Source organism: Macaca fascicularis, chromosome 9 (assembly GCF_037993035.2).
Source record: "Macaca fascicularis isolate 582-1 chromosome 9, T2T-MFA8v1.1".
Lineage (NCBI taxonomy): Eukaryota > Metazoa > Chordata > Mammalia > Primates > Cercopithecidae > Macaca > Macaca fascicularis.
Genome location: NC_088383.1, coordinates 106,528,559 through 106,549,368, shown reverse-complemented (window position 1 = coordinate 106,549,368; position 20,810 = coordinate 106,528,559). Strand labels below are relative to the sequence as shown.

The 20,810-nt window shown below is 50.7% G+C and overlaps 2 protein-coding genes across 5 annotated transcripts in view; both read right to left on the bottom strand.

Annotated features, from left to right (window-relative positions):
• HOGA1 (4-hydroxy-2-oxoglutarate aldolase 1) overlaps positions 1-20,584 on the bottom strand; it is a 30,061-nt gene extending 9,477 nt beyond the window's left edge. The window contains exons 1-6 of one of the 4 annotated variants that reach the window (XM_005566129.4): positions 20,037-20,584; positions 6,015-6,143; positions 5,702-5,829; positions 5,108-5,242; positions 4,755-4,851; positions 2,930-3,063 (exon numbers count right to left, since the gene is read on the bottom strand). In XM_005566129.4, the coding sequence (XP_005566186.1) occupies positions 2,930-3,063; positions 4,755-4,851; positions 5,108-5,242; positions 5,702-5,829; positions 6,015-6,143; positions 20,037-20,247 (834 nt within the window). In that variant the 5' untranslated portion in view covers positions 20,248-20,584. The remainder of the gene's footprint in view (positions 1-2,929; positions 3,064-4,754; positions 4,852-5,107; positions 5,243-5,701; positions 5,830-6,014; positions 6,144-20,036) is intronic. The other 3 variants (XM_045361311.2, XM_074002383.1, XM_074002384.1) reach the window with 3 other exon arrangements.
• C9H10orf62 (chromosome 9 C10orf62 homolog) lies at positions 14,060-16,062 on the bottom strand. The gene has a single exon (XM_065521232.2). The coding sequence runs from the start codon at positions 15,091-15,093 to the stop codon at positions 14,422-14,424; it is 672 nt and encodes a 223-aa protein (XP_065377304.1). The 5' UTR covers positions 15,094-16,062; the 3' UTR covers positions 14,060-14,421.
• Positions 20,585-20,810: the final 226 nt, after the last annotated feature.

Here is a 20,810-nt window from a genome sequence, read left to right as displayed (position 1 = left end):
GAGACAGAGTCTCCCCATGTTGTGCAGGCTGGTCTTGAACTCCTGGGCTCAAGCAATCCACCCCCTCAGCCTCCCAAAATGATGGGATTGTAAGTGTGAGCCACCACACCCAGCCAGCAGTTTCTCAGAAAATGAAACCTGTGGCTACCCTATGACCCACCATTTGTACTGCTGTGTATTGATCCCAGAAAAATGAAAACTTACGGACACACGAAAACCTGTTCGTGAATGTTCATGGCAGCTTTTATTTATTTATTTATTTATTTATTTATTTATTTATTGAGATGGAGTCTCACTCTGTCACCCAAGCTGGAGTGCAGTGGCACAAACTCGGCTCACTGCAACCTCCGCCTCCTGGGTTCAAGCGATTCTCCTGCTCAGCCACTCGAGTAGCTGGGATTACAGACGTGCACCACCACGCCCAGCTAATTTTTGTATTTTTAGTAGAGACGGAGTTTCACCATGTTGGCCAGGCTGGTCTCAAACTCCTGACCTCAGGTGATCTGCCCACCTTGGCCTCCCAAAGTGCTGGGATTACAGGCGTGAGCCCCTGCACCCAGCCCATGGCAGCTTTTAATAGCCAAAAACTGAAAATAACCCAGCTGTTCTTCAACAGGTGAATGGTTAAACATGCTGTAGGGGGCCAGCCGTGGTGGCTCATGCCTGTAATCCCAGCACTTCGGGAAGCTGAGGCAAGATGGCTTGAGACCAGGAGTTCAAGACCAGCCTGGGCAACATAGTGAGACCTTGTCTCTACTAAAAATAAAAAAGAATTAGCCAGGTGTGGTAGTGTGCACCTGTTGACTGAGCTACTTGGGAGGATGAACTGGGAAGATTGCTTGAGCCAGGAGGTCGAGGCTGTAGTGAGCAATAATCCTGCCACTGCATTCATCCTGGGCAACAGAGCAAGACCCTGTCTCAATAAATAAATAATAAATAAACATGCTGTGGTACAGCCATACTATGGTATGCTACTCAGAAATAAAAAGGAATTAACTATTGATACATGCAACAAACAACCTGGATGAATATCCAGAGAATTATGCTGAGTGGAAAAAGCCAGTCCCCAAAAGTTATATACCATGTGATTCCATATAGTATACTATTGAACTGACAAAATTATAAAATGGTGAATATATGTGTGGTTACTAGAGGTTAAGGAGCTGGTGAAGACAAATGTGAGTAGGCGTGGCTATAAGAGGATGACATGAGGGATCCTTGTAGGGACAGAAATATTCTGTGTCTCGACTGTATCAAGGTCAATATCCAGACTGTGAAATTATTCTACAGTTTTGTAAGATGTTGCCATTGGGGAAAACTGGACCATGGGTACATGGGATCCCTTTGTATTATTTCTTAAAGTTGCATGGGAATCTATAATTATCTAAAAATAAAAAGTTTGGCTGGGCATGGTGGCTCATGCCTATAATCCTAGCACTTTGGGAGGCCAAGGCAGGTGGATCACAAGGTCAGGAGTTCGAGACCAGCCTGGCCAACATGGTGAAACCCGTCTTCACTAAAAACACAAAAATTAGCCGGGTGTGGTGGCAAGTACCTGTAATCCCAGCTACTTGGGAGGCTGAGCAGGAGAATTGCTTGAACCCAGGAGGCAGAGGTTGCAATGAGCCAAGATTGTGCCACTGCACTCCAGCCTAGGTGACAGAGTGAGACTCCATCTCAAAGTAAATAAATAAAATAAAAAGTTTAATATAAAATATACAGTAGGCCAGCCATGGTGGCTTATGCCTGTAATCCCAGCATTTTGGGAGGCTGAGGTGGGAGGACCGCTTGAGCCCAGGAGATAAAGACCAGCCTGGGCAACATAGTGAGACCGCCATCCCTACAAAAATAAAAATAAAAAATAAAAAAGATTGCTTAAGCCCAGGACGTTGAGGCTGCAGTGAGCTGTCATCACACCACTGCTCTCTAGCCTGGGTGACAGAGAATGACTCTGTTTCGAAAACAAAAAAATAAAAGAAAAAAGATTGGGAGGCCGAGGCAGGAGGGTCACTTGAGGTTAGAAGTTTGAGGCCAGCCTGGCCAACATGGTGAAACCCCGTCTCTACTAAAAATACAAAAATATTAGCTGGGTATGGTGGGACATGCCTGTAATCCCAGCTACTAGGGAGGCTGAGACAGGAGAATTGCTTGCACCCAGGAGGTGGAGGTTGCAGTGAGCCGAGATTGAGTCACTGCACTTCAGCCTGGGCAACAAAGCGAGACTCTGTCTCAGGAAAGAAAAGAAAAAAAAAGAAAAGAAAAGAAAAAAAATAGGCCAGGCACTGTGGCTCACGCCTGTAATCCCAGCACTTTGGGAGGCTGAGGTGGGCGGATCACTTGAGGCCAGGAATTTGAGACCAGCCTGGCCAACATGGTGAAACCCCATCTCTACTGAAACATGAAAACAAAAAACAAAAATTAGCTGGGCATGGTGGTATACACATGTTTGCCCAACAAAGAGTTGGGGTACACAGTCTGACCACAGAACAGATTATATGGAGATGGTACTCTCCTGCCTTCTAACTCCTTTGCTAGCCCCAATCATTCCTATTTTTTCAGGACCTGGCCCCCAATAGCGTGGATTTAGAGGCCCCTGGCTTACGCTCTTTCTCTCCAGGCACCTCTAAGTGTGGTCCTAGGGTTATTCTATCACAATCACACAGGATGTTTGTTTCAGTGCATCTTCTTGGGCCCAAAAGTTGGAACTTTAATTTGCCCCAAGGGAATTTTAATGTACACTTAAGTTTCACCATCAATAGTGTCCGACTTTGTCCGAGGCACAAGGAGTTCCCACACTGGAATGTTCTCTCAAAGGATTTTCTGAAAGGAAGAGACTGAGTGGGGCCTGGTGCCAGCCCTGGGTCCTGCTCCAGTGAGGACACAGACTGCCCACTCCCCCCATACCGCGCCCCTGCTGCCACTGGCTCACCGCAGCGTTTGGCTCGATGAGGCGGTGCTGCAGTTTCTGGGCATCTTCCCACTGCCCTGTGAGGCACAGTCGCTCCAGCTGGCACACCTGAGCCCCCAGGACATTGGCCAGGGCGCACACGCCCCCCACAGCTCCTGCACGAAGTAAGACGCAGAACGTCAGCAGAGCCTCTCCCCTCTGAGCATCTCAAGCCCTGGTCCCAGCACCTCTTCAGCCTGGGGACATTACATACAGATTTCTATGTCACGTGGCTGGCTACATCAAAGGCATGCTCTGTGAGTCCAGAGTACACATTTCCAGAGAGAAGAGCTGCCTGCATATTCAAAATAGAATCCTGCAGGTCAAGTGCTGCTCAGGGCTGATCTGTGAGGGGCAGGGAGCAGAGCCTGAAAGTGAACTCAAGGACAGTTCCTTCCCTGAACCCCTCCCGGAATAAAATCCCATCTGCCAGTTGACGCCTCCAGCTTCCTCCAATAGCCCCCTGACTCATCAGTCCTGTAAGAGGGTAGGATGGATGGGAAGCCTTTGCTCTTTTGAAATCTTATTCCCCGCAGTGGATGCAACCAGAGATAGCAGTGGGCGTGGAAAGCGCCCTGGACAGTCAGGTCACCAGGCATGTCTTCCCATTGACTGCATAAACCTGAATGAGACCCTCTCTAGTCCTCTTTGTGCTCATCAGGGCAATGAAAATGGGTTTGGCTGTGATCTCAGAAAGCCCCACCACTTCTGCAAGCCTGTGAGTATGCTTCTAAGGCTAGATAGGAGTGGAACCCTAAGCACAGTGGCCTCAAGACCAGAGAGAGAGTAGGCAATTTAGAATGAGCTAATAGAGCTGTTGCTTGTGGAATACCTATTATGTGTTCCAGGCGCGCTTCAGCAGCATGGCCCTGATGCTCTCTAATCCTCACGATCCCTCCATGCACAGAGTAGAAACTCAGGCCCAGAGAGGTGAATGCCTTGCCCAGCATTACTCGGTGAATAAACTGCAGAGCTGAGATTCCCTCCAACCTCCAGAGCCTGTGCTTTTTTTTTTTTTAATCTACTCCACTTTCAGGAATGAGAGAGAAATGATGGATCCCTTCTTCTTCCCCTTCACCGTAGAGGCCGTGACATGGCAGGGGGAGATGTACAAGGCCCTAGACAACCAGCCAAAGTCTGGAGACACCAGATGGAATAGGAACCAGCAATCTCCCCTGCAGTGCTAGAAAAGTCACTCAAATCTCTCCTCACTGGGGCTTCAGCTGAAAGAAACAGCTTCCCTTCTCCTCCCTCCCCTCCAGGGCTCAAATCTAACCCAAACCCAAGGCTGCTGACCCTAAACAGACAAGAGCAGTTGATCTAAGAGACATTCATAGGGACCCTGGATTGGAACAGAATCTGATCAGGCAACTGAAGATCCCCAGCTCAACTCTGTAGATCTGACAATTCATTCTGGCCTGGGACAGGGGAGAGGAAAATGGACTCCTGAACTACAGAGGAGGGCCCCAAGGCCTCTGCCCTCAGAGAATGATGTAGAAGGTAGGATTAGACCAGCTAAGTTTGTCATCTAATCATGGAGCTCCAGACTTAGAACAAACTGCAGACATCCCTACTACAGGCCAGGGATTGTACACGGCCATCCTCCTCCAGCCAACAAGGTTACTCACAGCACCCCACATTCAGACAGGCAAGCGGCGTGGCCAGGTTTCTGAGTTTTCAGAGTGGGCAGGCTGGCAAACCACCGTCTTCAGACCCAGCCCCAGCCCTCACAGTCTCTCCCAGCAGACCCAGGTGCCTGGGTATGTCTTGGTCACCCATGACAATTTGAGAGCAGTGGGCGGCCTACCCAAGGCATAGCTGGCCATCAGGAAGCCAGCCGATCCAGCCAACACCTGGAAATCCTGCTTCCTGGTTTTGTGAACAATCAGCCCAATCCTGGTCACCTGCAACAGCAAATGTGGTATGAGAGCTGTGCCCAGAGCCTCATCCTGGGAGAGGGACTGGTAAGCGTGGTGGAATGAAAGCCCAGTGCCCAAAGAGATGCCCTCAAGAAAGCCCCAGAGAGCCCGCACGACAGAGAGAATCCACACGGAAGCCAAGGATAGAAACAGATCTCAGAGTTGCCCTCAGGAGCAAAAGTGCTAGGAACCAGGAACCAGAAAAGGAGAGGACTACAGCCCTGGAGCTGCTGCCACTCACATCACCACCGCTGTCCTTCATGCCCACAATATTCGGGTGCTGGGAAAGCGTGACCACCGCATCCACAGGCAGGTCCAGCCCCGTGTTGGCCGGGACACTGTACAGCACCACAGGGATTGGAGAGAGATCAGCAACCTGTTGGGGCGCAGAGAAAAGCAGGAGAGGGCAGCCGCCCCAGGTCCCAGGAGCCAGAGACTTGCCCACCCACAGGTCCCGGCCTGCTTCACTCCAGGGCCACCTGGACAGGCCTCCCTCCTGTGCTGCGTGCCACGAGTATAAGCAATCACGGTGGGTCATATTTATGGAGTGCTTTCCATATGCCAGGCACTGTTCTAAGCCCTTTATGTTCCTGATCTCATTTAATGCTCACTGCAACCCTATGAGATAGATGACATCATTCCTCCAATTTTAGAGGGGAGGAAGCAGTAACACAGAGGGGTTAGGTAAGCCTCCCAATGTTGTGCAGCTGATCCATGGTGGCAGTCCATCCGTTTCCTATAGCTGCCGTTCATGCAAAGTAGCACCCCACTCCTAGCTTCCCTCCTCTCCTCTCCCTGGGCAGAGCCTCCTCTTGGTCTCAGGCCCCACACACACCTTGGTGTAGTGGTGAATGAGGGCCGCGCTGCTCATGCGGCCACGATAGTAGCAAGGGGTCACCACCATGGCCGCGTCAGCCCCGACCTGGGCCATGCTGACGGTCATCTCCACTGTGGCTTGAGTGGCTGCCGGAGGAAGGAGAGAGGTGAGAGCAGGCAGAAGGAGGCCTGGACCAGGGCACTGGGCCAAGCGAGGGTGCCTCAGCATGTCCCAGAAGAGGCAGAACAAGGAGACAGGACCCAAGCTAGGGCCTAGGAGCCTGGATCCTACACACCCACCCACCCCCAGGGCACAGGGCATTATGGCTCACACTCGCATCCAGAGCCAGCTAGCAGGAGCTTGTTCTTGGGCATGGCCTGGCGCACACGGCTCACCACCTCGAGGCGCTCGCTGCTGGTCAGGAAGGGAAACTCGCCATTGGAGCCCTGGACCACGAAGCCTGCAAGAGACACAGCTGACTAACTCCTTCCCATCCTCTACAGAACAACCAGGACATTGGTGTTCCTACCTTCCAGCACCACAATCTTTCACACATTTCCTTCCCATCTTTGCAGGCAGAAGGTTCCCACACAGCTGCAATGACGATTCACATCGTTTTTCTGTTTTAGACACAGGGTCTCGCTCTGTTGTCCAGGCTGGGATGCAGTGGCTCAATTATAGCTTGCTGCAGCTTCGAACTTCTGGGCTCAAGTAATCCTTATATAATATGGTTATTACAATTTTAAGCCTTGTAGAAATGGAATTAAGCTTAAATAGCCCTCTGCAGTTTTCTGTTTATTTAATACTATGTTCTGAGCTTTGTCCATAGCAGCACACATAGCCCTGATTCATTCATTTTACCTGCTGTATGGTATTCTGTTGTATGGTTAGAACACAATTTATTTTTCTTTCTCTTGTTGAGGGCGCTTAGAATGTTTCCTTCTTTTTGGCTGGGCCTGGTGGCTCACACCTGTAATTTCAGCACTTTAGGAGGCCAAGGTGGGTGGATCACTTGAGCCCAGGAGTTCAAAACCAGCCAAGGGAGCATGGCTCCCTGTCTCTACCAAAAAAGGGCATACCTGTCTCTACCAAAAAAGAAAAAAGAAAAAAAGAATGTTTTATTCTTTTTGCTATTGCAAACAATGCTGAAACAAACATTTGCTGTAAAGTCTTCTGTGCATATGTCTAAGAGCTCCTCTAGGCCGGGTGTGGTGGCTCACGCCTGTAATCCCAGCACTTTGGGAGGCGAGGCGGGTGGATCACAAGGTCAGGAGATCGAGACCATGCTGGCTAACATAGTGAAACTCTGTCTCTACTAAAAAAATACAAAAAATTAGCCGGGCGTGGTGGCAGGCGCCTGTAGTCCCAGCTACTTGGGCGGCTGAGGCAGGAGAATGGCATGAACCTGGGAGGCGGAGCTTGCAGTGAGCTGAGATTGTGCCACTGCACTCCAGCCTGGGCAACAGAGCAAGACTCCATCTCAAAAAAAAAAAAAAAAAAAAAGAGTTCCTCTAGAGTTCAGATACTTTGGTGTGTAATTGCTGAGTCATATCTATGTGCACCTTCATCTGTGACACATTTTTTATGTATTTACTTTTTCTTTGAGGCAGCGTCTCACTCTGTCACCCAGGCTGGAGTACAGTGGCACAATCAAGGCTCACTGCAGCCTTGACCCCCCAGGTTCAAGTGATCCTCCTGTCTTAGCCTCTCAAGTAGCTAGGATTACAGACATGAGCTACCACGCCCAACTAATTTGTGTAGTTTTTTTTGTAGAGATGGGGCTTCACCATTTTGCCCAGGCTGGCTCGAATTCCTGGGCCCAGGTGATCCACCCACCTTGGCCTCCCAAAGTGCTGGGATTACAGATATAAGCCCCCACGCCTGACTGTGTGCCACATTGCTAATCAATCAGTGTAACAGCAGCATAGAATGTCGTACATGCCAAATCTTGGTGTTGTCAGAACTAATTTTTGCCAACTTTCTGGGTGAAAAGTGAATCTCCTTGCTTTATTTTGTGTTTTCCTGTTTTTATCAATCATTTACTTGGGATGTGTCTAACCAGTAACCGGTACCAGTTACAGGTGAGCCACGGTGCCCAGCCCGCTTAACTTTCTCTTTCTTCTTCTTTCTCCTCTCCATCCCATTCCATTAAAGAAAAAAAAATGGAAGTAGTTTACAAATACAGAGTACAATACAACAGGATTCTTAATTAATAGGATATTTGGGCCTGTAATCCCAGCACTTCAGGAGGCCAAGGTGGGAGGATCACTTGAGGTCAGGAGTTCGAGACCAGCCTGGGTAACAAAGTGAGACCCTGACTTTACAAAAAATAAATAAATAAATAAACCAGGTGCATTTGAAGCTGCAGTGAACTATGATTGTGCCACTGCACTCCAGCCTGGGTGACAGAGCAAGACCCTGTCTCCAAAAAAAAAAAAAAAAAAAAAAAAAAAAAAAAAAAAAAATTGGAGGCTATTTGGGAGAAGGAAATGAAAATAAGGCCACAGGCAGTATTGGTATACAAAGTTCTTGCCATATAGTTCTGAGAAATGAGCCAGAAATTTGATGTGGAGTTTCCCGACAGCCAGAGCTACAAGGGAAACACAATCAGCTAACAGATATGTAGAACCCAAAAGATAAAAGCAAAGCAACTGCCCCGGAGAAACACAGAGTTTCCTGGCACTGGGACCAAGAGAAATTGTTCCTGTGAGTCATCCTTCAGGGGACACTGTGTGATGTAGACTCCACTTCGTTCCACCAACCTTTTTCCATGCTGTTCACTACACCATCGGATTCCAGAGTGAGTTGCCAGGATATCAGGATCTCCTCACTGGATATTTAGCTGCCTTGCCTTTTTTTTTTTTTTTTGGTAGTTATTTCGCGTTGGTAACATTGCAGGAAACATCTGGAGGCACACAGCTTCTCGCTTCTGTGGGATTGCTTCTGAGGGATTGATTTATCTGTGTCAGGCTAGTAGCCCAAGGTAGGGCCTCCTTGTGTCTTGCTACATGGAGCTTCAGTGCTCTCCGTAAAAGGTGCCAGCTCTGGATGAGGACTCCAATCTAGCTACAATTAGACCAGCACCCTCTGACCAAAGAGTCAGGGCTCAAGCTCTTGCCACTGTCTCTGTTCCAATACCAAAGTCGTCTTCCTCCCCACCCCTGCCTGCCGTCCTGGGATGGGGCATGTTCTTGCTGCGGCCACTGATTCAGCCACCATCATCCCCTTCCTTCACCTCTCATCCTGCTGGTCAGTTCCAGGGACACTCTGGGCCCCACTGGTGGAGCTGGTCTAAACAGCAGGACAGCTGGGGCTTGCACTCTGGGAGTCAGAAGCAGACCTTGTGCTCAAAGCTTCTATGACACAGCCCCGTCTTCTATCTCATTGAAGGGGGCAACTGGCTCATGCCTGACTCCCGAGAAGGAAGAAGTGCCTGGCTGGAGAAGAGGGAGTGTGGTGCAGACCGGGCAGCACTGGACTCAAGAGTCGCCTCTGGCTATTGAACAAGTCAATCACATCTTTGAGTCTCTGTTTCCTTATCTATGGGATGACAGGGAAATGATTTCAATCCTACCTTATAGGACTGTTTTAAAGGCTTAGATAAGAAAATGTCCCAGAAATCTGTGAGTGGGTACCCCAAAGAGCCCCTCCTTCACCCTGGTTAGATGTCCAGGTGTGAGCCTGATGTGTCCCTGTAGTGTAGAGAGGGGGCCAGAGGAGAGGAAAAGGCCAGGATCTCCGATGAACCAGGGACTGCGGAAAAAGCAGAAAAGCAGGGGGCTCACAAGAGAGGGGTCAGATGCACAGGCCCTGAAGTCAGAGAAGCCCAGGCTTACTCAGTTGAAAAATGGTGATGATATTAGTGCCTTTCTCAGAGTTTCGTTTTGTTTTGAGACAGAGTCTCGTTTTGTTTTGAGACAGAGTCTCACTCTGTTGCCCAGGCTGGAGTGTAGTGGTGCGACCTCGGCTCACTGCAGCCTCTGTCTCCCAGGCTCAAACAATTCTCCTGCCTCAGCCTCCCGAGTAGCTGGGATTACAGGCACCCACCACAATGCTGGCTAATTTTTGTATTTTTAGTAGAGACAGGGTTTCACCATGTTGGACAGGCTGGTCTTGAACTCTGGGCCTCCGGTGATCCGCCTGCCTTGGCCTCCCAAAGTGCTGGGGATTACAGACATGAGCCATCACGCCCAGCCTCTTAGAGTTGTTTTGAAGTTTAAATGAGATACTATTTGTTTTGTTTTGTTTCTTTTTTGAGACGGAGTCTTGCTCTGTCACCCAGGCTGGAGTGCAGTGGCTGGATCTCAGCTCACTGCAAGCTCCGCCTCCCGGGTTTACGCCATTCTCCTGCCTCAGCCTCCCCAGTAGCTGGAACTACAGGCGCCCGCCACTCGCCCAGCTAGTTTTTTTGTATTTTTTAGTAGAGACGGGGTTTCACCGTATTAACCAGGATGGTGTCGATCTCCTGACCTCATGATCCACCCGTCTCAGCCTCCCAAAGTGCTGGAATTACAGGCTTGAGCCACCGCGCCCGGCCATGAGATACTATCTGTAAAGTACTTCAAATAGAACCTGGTGCTCAATAAGTGTTAGCTGTCATTCTTATAGAATCAGGAGAAAGTGCTCAAACCTTAAATCAGGAAGGGTGGCAGGTGCGGAAGGGGAGGCTGCTGTCAATGACCTCTCACTGTACACCCACTGTGATATCAGGAGTGGGTGTATAAGGCCCCCTCCAGCTGTAAGACGAAGGAAGATACTCTCCCCTGCCCCCACGTTTACACTTGCTGCTCTGGGAGCTGGATGGCAGGGAGGGGAGTGGGCATTTGGGGCTGGGGACACATAAGCAACATGGTGACTTACTGTGGCTAAAAAGAAATCACATGAGGAGTGTCCCCAGACATTATTACGCTTTCTTGGTCCATCATCATTGCTACCTCCTCTGAGAAGTCTTCCTGGGATCTCTCCACTGGGCCTCCCTGCTCTGCATTTCCGTTACCTGTTCCTTGTATAATATTTCCCCATGGACAGCACCCATCTACAAAGGTCCCCAGAACTCTTCAATCCCCCACCCCCGCCCCCACCTATGGGATTAGACACAATTTCTCAATCTCACCTCTCCTATAAAATGAGAAATTGGGCCGGGCACAGTGGCTCACACCTGTAATCCCAGCACTTTAAGATGCCAAGACGGGCAGACTGTTTGAGGCCAGGAGTTCGAGACCAGCCTGGCCAACATGGTGAAACCCCATCTCTACTAAAAAACTTAAAAATTAGGCCAGGCATGGTGGCTCACGCTTGCGATCCCAGCACTTTGGGAGGCCAAGGCAGGCGAATCACAAGGTCAGGAGTTGGAGATCAGCCTGGCCAACATGGTGAAACCCCGTCTCTACTAAAAATACGAAAATTAGCTGGGCGTGGTGTCGGGCGTCTGTAATCCCAGCTACTTGGAAGGCTGAGGCAGGAGAATCGCTTGAACCCAGGAGGCAAAGGTTGCAGTGAGCCGAGATTGCACTACTGCACTCTAGCCTGGGCGACAGTGCGAGACTCTGTCTCAAAAAATAATTTAAAAAATAAAAATAAATAAAAAATTAGCTGAGCGTGGAGGCACGCACCTGTAATTCCAGCTACTTGGGAGTCAGAAGCAGGAGAATCGCTTAAGCCTGGGAGGTGGAGGTTGCAGTGAGCCCAGATCGCGCCACTGCACGGTAGCCTGGGTGACAGAGTAAGACTCTGTCTCAAAAAAAAAAAAAAAAAAAAAGTCCAGGCGTGGTGGCTTATGCCTGTAATTCCAGCACTTTGGGAGGCCGAGGCAGGCTGATCACTTGAGGTCAGGAGTTCGAGACCAGCCTGGCCAATGTGGTGAAACCCTATCTCTACTAAAAATACAAAAATTAGCTGGGCATGGTGGTACACTGAGGTAGGAGAATCACTTGAACCCGGGAGGTGGAGGTTGCAGTGAACCGAGATTGTGCCACTGCACTCAAGCCTGGGTGACAAGAGTGAAGCTCGGTCTCAGAAAACAAAAACAAAAACAAAAACAAAACAGGCCGGGCGCAGTGGCTCACGCCTGTAACCCCAGCACTTTGGGAGGCCGAGGTGGGCGGAGCACGAGGTCAGGAGATCGAGACTATCCTGGCTAACACGGTGAAACCCCGTCTCTACTGAAAATACAAAAACATTAGCCGGGCGTGGTGGTGGGCGCCTGTAGTCCCAGCTACTCAGGAGGCTGAGGCAGGAGAATCATGAACCCGGGAGACGGAGCTTGCAGTGAGCCGAGATCGCGCCACTGCACTCCAGCCTGGGCGACAGAGCAAGACTCCATCTCAAAAAAAAAGGCCGGGCGCGGTGGCTCAAGCCTGTAATCCCAGCACTTTGGGAGGCCGAGACGGGCGGATCACGAGGTCAGGAGATCGAGACCATCCTGGCTAACACGGTGAAACCCCGTCTCTACTAAAAAATACAAAAAACTAGCCGGGCGAGGTGGCGGCGCCTGTAGTCCCAGCTACTCGGGAGGCTGAGGCCGGAGAATGGTGGGAACCCGGGAGGCGGAGCTTGCAGTGAGCCGAGATCCGGCCACTGCACTCCAGCCTGGGCGGCAGAGCCAGACTCCGTCTCAAAAAAAAAAAAAAAAAAAAAAAAAAAAAAAAAAAAAAACACAAGCTGACTGCCATGGTTCCCCAGACACACTGCACTTCCCTCCCTCTGCACACTTGCTTGTGCTGTTGTTCCCTTCTGCCTGGAACACCTCCCAAATTCCGTGAGGGCCAACGAGCTCAAGTCTTCTCCCCAGCATTCTGTTTTCCTTGCCCAGTGCTCGCCTTACTTTGCCTGGGTGCATTCTGGCCTCCTATGTGGTGCCTAGCATAGGTGTTGAGGTGTGTGTGTTGACAATTTGTTGTGTGAAAGAAAAACAAGTTCTTTTTTTTTTTTTTTCTGCCCTGGTGTGTGGCCAAACTTTTTTGCACGACGTAATTCATAACCTCCCTCTGAAAGAAATTACAATTCCTCAGTGAGCTGAGATCACGCCACTGCACTCCAGCCTGGGCGACAGAGCGAGACTCTGTCTCAAAAAAAAAAAAAAAAAAAAAAGTACAGGGATTTTCTATACATCCTTCACCTAGCCTCCACCAATGATGTCTTACCTACCTATAATATGATGACCAGAACCAAAGAATTAACATTGGTACAATGTCATTAACTAAGGACTTTATTTGAATTTTGCCAGTTTGAGTCTGAGGCTGCAGTGAACCGATATCACCACTGTACTCCAGCCTGGGCAACATGGTGAAACCCCATCTCTACTAAAAATACAAAAAAAAAAAATCAGCCAGGCATAGTGGTGTGTGCCTTTGGCCCCAGCTACTCGGGCATCTGAGGCATGAGAACTGCATGAACCCGGGAGGCAGAGGTTGCAGTGAGCCGAGATTGTGCCACTGTACTCCAGCCTGGGCAATGAAGCGAGACTCTGTCTCTCTCTCTCTCACACACACACGCACCAAAAAAAAAGGAAAGAAAAGAAAAGAAAAAAGAAAAAAAAATTAGCCAGCTGTGGTTCCACACACCTGCGGTCCCAGCTACTTGGGAAGCTGAGGTGGGAGGATCGTTTGAACCCAGGAGGCAAAGGTTGCAGTGAGCCGTGATCACGCCACTGCACTCTAGCCTAGGCGGCAGGAGTGAAACTCTGTCTCAAAATAAATATATATATATATAACAAGAAAAAAAGGGAAAAGAAAAAAGAAAAGAAAACCAAGATGATCAGGATAAATAGCTAATGCACGCAGGGCTTAATACCTTAGGTGACATGTTGATAGGTGCAGCAAACCACGATGGCACATGTTTACCTATGTAACAAACCTGAACGTCCTGCCCATGTATCCTGGAACTTTAAATTAAATTAAATTAAATTAAAAACAAACAAACAAGAAGACAGTGTTGTGCCCACTCAGTAGCTGTAGACCTAGGTGGTAGGGAGGTGCTAACATGGATCCCAAGGGGCCCTAGCAGGCGGGTGAGGCCGGGGAGAGAACTGCCTTGTAGGATGCCACATGACTTGAGAACAAAGATGGCACCAAGAGGACAGGGGCCCTCATTCCCATCTGGCTTAGTTAGCCTCCTCTGAAAGCCTGTTTCTCCTCCAAGCCCAATACCTGGCTGCTCCCCTGTTCCCTGGCAACATCAGGTTGGTGGTGTTGGGGCGTCTGGAGGTGCCCCTTTTCCAGAACCTGAGACCAGGGTAGCTGTTTCATGGAGCTTTAAATCAGGCCCAGTGAAAAGGCCCCAGGCCGGGGCCCACACTCAGAGGACTGCTGGAGAAGGAGCCACCTCCCTCTGTCCCTGCCAGACCTTAGGCTGCCCACAGAGCCCCTGGAGTCAGAGTGAAGGCATGCAAAGCTTTATTGGCTCCGTTCCAGGCAATGACATCAGTGTGGGGCTCTTGCCTGCTCCCATCTGTCTTCGCTTGGTGGGTCTTCAGGGGCCTCAGGGTCTGTCTCACCTGCGCTGTGTCCTCCCAGCTCTCCCTCCAACAGGGGCCATCTTCTGTGGCAGACTCCACTCATGGAGTTGAAAGGGCCCATGATCCCTGTGGGGAGCCTAAGAAGGTAGGGATTTGGACGCAGCATCTCACCCTGGGCTGCATAGATGGCCCCATAGAGAAAACAGATGTGTGTGTGAGCCAGCCTTGCTGGGGGCAGGGGTGTCTCCATCCATGGTTAGATGGCTTCCAAGCAGTCATAGATCTAGTGTCTGCGGTTGGGCAGACTGTGGCTCTGGTGGCTCGGGTGGCCGTGGTGACTGTGGTGACTGTGGCCATAGAAAGTGTGTGTGTGGTTGGCACCAGCTATGGTGTTTTCCCGCTGGGTGAGGAAATTCTTTTGCAGCTTCATCTCCACTTCCTCGAGGGCCCTCAGCTCCTCCTGGTTGATGTCCTTGGACTCCAGGTGACCTGAGTGCTGGTAAGCTGTGGCCCGCTGCAGCATGGAGTGAGCCAGGTGCCGCCCCTGGGTGTCAATCTCCTTGGTGCAGGCAGCCACAGCGGCCCACGTGGCCTCATCGGTGGATGGGGCTTTTCCAGACTCCTGGTGGATCTCTTGGATCACTGGCGGCCCAGATGCCTTCTGCCTGCTGGTGAAGGATTCCCGGTGCAGAGCGGAGCCCACTTCTCCGTGCCTCGTGGTGAAGGTCTCCATGTGAATTGTGGTGCTGGCCTCTCCACTCCCACTCTCAGTCTGGGTAGCATTGCCATTGGTGCTGGCATTGTTGTTGCGGGCCAGCTTCTCTTCGGAAAGGCGGCTAAAGTGAGATTTGATCCAGCTTTCATTCTTTGCTTTATGGGATTCTGGTGACTTGTCCTTGTCTGGTGGACACTCAGAGGTTGCCTTTCTTCTCCTCTTTTTCTGAACCCACAGCATGAGACCTCCACCTCCTAGCAAGAGGGCAGTCCCCAGCACCACCTTGCATGATGGCTGCTGGATGAGCTCCAAGAAGGTCTCCAGGACCCTACACCAGGCAGGCAGAGCTAAGAGCACGCTGGGTGATCTCTGGTGGTATGGTTCATGCTTGAAAGGGCAGGCTCCCCAAGGATGTCTGACAGGCAGGCCTCCTGCTGCACCCTCCCTAGGTGCCCCCTACCACCTCAACAATGAACCCCATTGTGAGGAAGGCAGTTGGGGGTGGGGTGGGGAGAGTGGGGTGGGGAGAGGCTGCAGCATCCCTCATGTCTAGCCTGGCATGCATTGCCTGAGGCCTGGGTCTTGTCTCCTACCCTGACAGCTGTCCCCAGGCTCAGTGAAAGGGCCGCTTCTCTGATTCTGAGTCCTTCTGCCTTCTGCTTGGAACCCATTCTACAACTTAGGCCTTTGTATCTTCTAGTCTTTGGTTTCTCTCTCTCCTGATCTGGTGGCCCCCGGGGGCAAAGGATGCTGGGTCAGGCTGGCCATGGCAGAAGGACCCCCTTGACTGGGCTGATATCCATTCCTAGCCATCTGAGACCAGAGAACCCTCCATCCAGGGCCCATGTCTGCTGCCAGCCTGTCATATTCCATCCTCATTTGAGCCCCTCACCCCACTATAGGGCAGAGTTCAGAGGGAAAAGAACCCAGGAAGAAGCTCATTCTGGAATAACTAACATGAGGTCACAATGGGCTGAGGACGGGGAGGCAAGCAGTGGGCTGAGAAGGCAGAGTGGACAGGACAGGAGACTTCATTGGGTCTAGATTCCGGATGGTGGCTGCTACCTCTTGCCTTAGTGATGCACCTACAAACCCGGAATTTGTCCCCCCATAAATAGGCATGGTTCAGGTCGTGAGCAGGTGGGCTTGCTGGCAAGGCTTTCCATAGATGCAGACAACGAAAAGCCTAATTAATCTCCAAGGCCTCTCAGGGTATAGACAGGCCTGGGCCACTGTATTTTTTTTTCCCTCGAAAGCATCTAGCTCTTTAAAAAAAATAAGAAATGCCAAAATGGGGTTGTAAAAATTGTGATGCTTTAAGCAAAATATTTTCTTTAACAGAGTAGTGGTTTTAATATATACAAAATATTATATCATTGCAAGAAAGCATGGTCCACTCTACATATGGAAGGAATAGGACACAAGCATTTTATGGAGAACCTCATCTTCCCAGTCCTGCTGCATTAGTCCTGTGGTTGGCCACTAACCTCATTTAGAAATAACAATTCAAAGTCCATCTTTGAGGGTGTTTATGGGTGTGAGTTCAGGGCCATAGAGCCCTTCTGTAATGACCCCCTCCTCTAGACTACGGTCATAACTTTTATTTAAAAAGAATACTCTTGGCCGGTGCGGTGGGTCACGCCTGTAATCCCAGCACTTTGGGAGGCCGAAGCAGACGATCACAAGGTCAGGAGATCGAGACCATCCTGGCTAACATAGTGAAACCCCGTCTCTAGTAAAAATAAAAAATAAAATAAAATTAAAAATTAGCCGGGTGTGGTGGCAGGAGCCTGTAGTCCCAGCTACTCAGGAGGCTGAGGCAGGAAAATGGCATGAACCTGGAAGGCAGAGCTTGCAGTGAGCCGAGATCATGCCACTGCACTCCAGCCTGGGAGACAGAGCAAGACTCCGTCACAAAAAAAGAAGAAGAAAAAAAAGAATACTCTTTATTCAAATATCAGTACGAATTAGCGATGCTAAAAAGATTTTTTAAAAAGAGCTACACAGGGCCGGGCATGGTGGCTCACGCCTGTAATCCCAGCACTTGGGGAGGCAGAGGCAGGCAGATCACTTGAGCTCAGGAATTTGAGACCAGCCTGGACAACACGGCAAAATCCCCTCTCTACTAAAAATACAAAAAATTAGCCGGGCATGGTGGTGTGCACCTTTGGTCCCAGCTACTTGGGAGGTTGAGGTGGGCAGATTGCTTTAATGCCAGGAGGCAGAGGTTGCAGTGAGCTGAGATTGTGCCACTGCATTCCAGCCTGGGTGACAGACTGAGACCCCATCCTAAAAATAAATAAATAAGTAAATAAGAGGCCCAGCACGGTGGCTCACGCCTGTAATCCCAGCACTTTGGGAGGCTGAGGCTGGCAGATCATGAGGTCAGGAGTTCGAGACCAGGCTGGCCAACCTGGTGAAACCCTATCTCTACTAAAAATACAAAAATTAACCAGGCGTGGTGGCAGGCACCTGTAATCCCAGCTACTCAGGAGGCTGAGTCAGGAGAATCGCTTGAACCCGGGAGGTGGAAGTTGCAGTGAGCCGAATTGTGCCACTGCACTCTAGCCTGAACAACAGAGCGAGACTCTGTCTCAAAAAAAAAACGAGAGCTACAGAGTTTCAGGGAGTGCTTTCCAGAAGAATCTCTAACTCTTCACTGATTCATCCAGGGCAGCTTCCCACCTCCTATTTATTTATTTTAATAGAGACAGGGTCTCACTATGTTGGCCAGGCTGGTCTCCAACTCCTGGTCTCAGGAGATCCTCCTGCCTTGGCCTCCCAAAGTGCTGGGCTTACAGGAGTGAGCCACTGAGCCTGGACCCCGTCTCCTCTTTAGAGGACCTTTAACGGCTACAGGAGGCCCTTACAATGTGACATATTCCCTCCTCGGCCTGAGTGTTGGGCTGCAAAGTCTACCTCAGGGGCCAGGACAGGGCAAGAGAAATACAGATGTCAGAGTGAAAGTTGTTTGCGTCTTCCTTCCTGGGCATTTTGGCTGTGCCCCAGAAGCAGGGAAGGGACCCTCTATCTCTGACAGTGTTCTCTGTGACAGTGCCTTGGGAGGATTATATTGACCCTGTGGCTAAGAGCCTGAAGGCTCAGTTCCTAAAATGAGGAAACTGGATTTGAAAGGTTAAGTGGTTTCCCCAAGGTCTCTGTTAACTGGCAGAAGTGGCAGGATTCTTGCCCAGGTCCTCTGACTCCAGATGCTGGGCCCTTCCTACCACACCCCACTGGCTCTCTGGTGTGTGGTTGAGTGATCAGATGGGGGCTGGAGCCAGCATAGGTTGCAAGGGAGACAGACAAGTGGGTATGTGCGGCCCACGGCCTGCCAAATCCACAGAAGCCTGTGCTCCTGGGCACCCCACGCCCTCTGCAGGAGTGGGTGGGTAGCACCGAAGGGAGGGTCCAGAGAAGAGTCTGGGGGTCTCTGTGGATTCTCTGGGTGGCAGGCAAGCACCAGATGCAAAGTCCACCCTCCCCACCCTGAACTAGAGCATCCTTGAACCTTGAAGCTGAAGTAAGGTCTTCCACTTAGAGGCTCAAAATGCTTCTCACTTCAAGAGAACCAGGACTTCACCAAACCTCCAGGCCCCACAAGCCAAGCACCAGCAGAAACTTAGAGTTGTGTCCCTGCTCAACATGGGCCTCCACAGGGCATTCATTGTCCCCAAGGAAGGGACACATTCCCTCAGTACTGAGCTATGAATGATCAACGTGTCCATCATGCTAAGGGTCACAGTCACAAAGCAGCTTTGCCACAATGCCAATCACACTGTCATTTTAATCGTTATTACCGTTGGAATCAGTACCTTCCAATGCATATTACTCTATAATTTATAGCATGCTTTCAGTTGCATTCTCTCAGATTTTTTTGTTCAACCATCCCACAATATGAGCATTATCACTCCCATGTGTCCCATAGGGACAGCAATCATCCCACACTAAGTCAGTGCCAGAGCTGTGATTTTTTTTTTTTTAGATGGAGTCTCGCTCTGTCACCCAGGCTGGAGTGCAGTGGTGTGATCTTGGCTCACTGCAACCTCCGCCTCCCGGGTTCGAGTGATTCTCCTGCCTCAGCCTCCCAAGTAGCTGGGATTACAGGCGCCCACCACCATGCCCAGCTAATTTTTGTATTTTTAGTAGAGACGGGGTTTCACTATGTTGGCCAGGCTGGTCTCAAACTCCTGACCTCGTGATCCGCCCACCTCTGCCTCCCATAGTGTTGGGATTACAGGCGCTCACCCAGAGCTGTGATTTGAAACCAGAGTCCACGGTCTACATGATACTGCCTCAATAGAAGCCACACCATTCCCAAAGCTGACCAGACACTCTGTTGAAATAGTGTGGCCTAGCAGCTCCAAAGGGTTTATAATGAAAGTCAGTGAGGGAGTAAAACGGAGCATGGGCCACGCAGTCAGACGAGGTGCAAATCTCAGCTCAGCTATGTGTTCGCCGAATGACCCTGGGCAGTGACCATGTTACTCTGAGGCCCGGACTCCCATCTGTGGGATGGTCCTATAGAGAGCACTACCTCAGAGGATTGTGCAGTAAGGAATGGAGATGGGCGGAGCAGGGCAAGCAGGATTTGCCATTTTCTTCTACCTTCATTTATTGCGCCTGGGACTCTGTTACATGTTGAGTGTCGCAAATATCATCTGGTCCCTAACCTCAGAGTGGGGGAGACCCATGCGTAAAGAGAGACGAGATCGCAGAGCCACAACAGGGAGAACTAATTCTGGCAAGGAGGCTTTGTCCAGAAGAGAACGTACAAACAAACTTCAGAGGGAACTGGGACTGTGGCTGGGCTGCCACGTGACCCCAGCCACATGCCCTCACATCTGCACTGAGTGACAAGGTTGACAAGCACTTTCACACCCGTTTGCCAGTCCAACCCCAGAATCACTCTGGGAGCTACAAAGGCACTTTAACAGTTTACAGCTGAGTAAACTGAAGCAGGTGAGGTTTAGCTTAAGTTTACAGGCCAGCAAGGAGCTTCCTGCCTGTCTCCTGACTCCAGACCGGTCCCCCTGTTCCTCTCCAATAATAAAATGACCCACGGAGTACCAGACTATCCCTGGACAGCTTGACAGAGCCTGTGTACCCTCCCTTGGTCTCTGGTTAAAGAGAATAGGGCCACTCACATCTCCCCAACTCCCACAGAGGACAGCCCCGCTTACCTCGGAAGGGGAAGGTGCCCAGTTTGTGCAGATTCTCCTCCAGTTTCCCATAGTCCACCTCTGCAGTGGCAGTGAAGGGGGTGGTCACAGGGGGGTAGATGCCCGCAATGTCCACCTTCTTCCCCTCCCCTGAGGCCCAGCCCCTCACATTCCTGGACAAGCTCCTGCTTAGCCCCTGCCTCACAGAGGACCAGACTTGGGGACCCAGCATCTCTGCAGGAGGCCTGAGGCACAATTGGTCTATGTCCCAGAGTGAGACTTAGTTTGAACTCTTTCTAACCCCCTATTAATGATCAATGTGTCTAGTTAAAAATTTGCGGCCTCCCTGACTTGTGGCCACTGGGGCAGGCCTGAGCTGGGTGTCCCCAGGGTCAGGAGCAAGGCCTATAGGCCCCAGGGGGCCCTCTTCCTTCTGGGTAGCAGCTGGAGAAATGCCACAACCCAGTGTCCCTCTGGCCAGATGTAGGACTGGTTTCTGGGATCCCAATACTAAAGGGTATCTCCAGCAGGATCTGGGCCCTCCTCCCACAATTCCCAGCCCCAAAGCCAGAAGCCTAGCCAGGTTACCACGGGCAGTTGTGAGGTTGGTGGAGCTGATTGGCTGAGCAGGCCCTGCCCTGTGGCAGGCGTGGCAAGGCTGGGCAAGAAGCTGCCTGTGGCAGGCTGTCCCTCCCCTGCCCTGCTCCCTTGCCAGGCTCCTCCTGCCAAGGCAGCCACGTGACAAGCCTGTGCTAGCCACAGACAGCCCCACAGGACAGCAGTCACCAGGAAGGG

Coding starts and splice junctions, on each gene's coding strand:
- C9H10orf62 (XM_065521232.2), bottom strand. CDS start 15,093: ATGCTGTGGGTTCAGAAAAAGAGGAGAAGAAAGGCAACCTCTGAGTGT.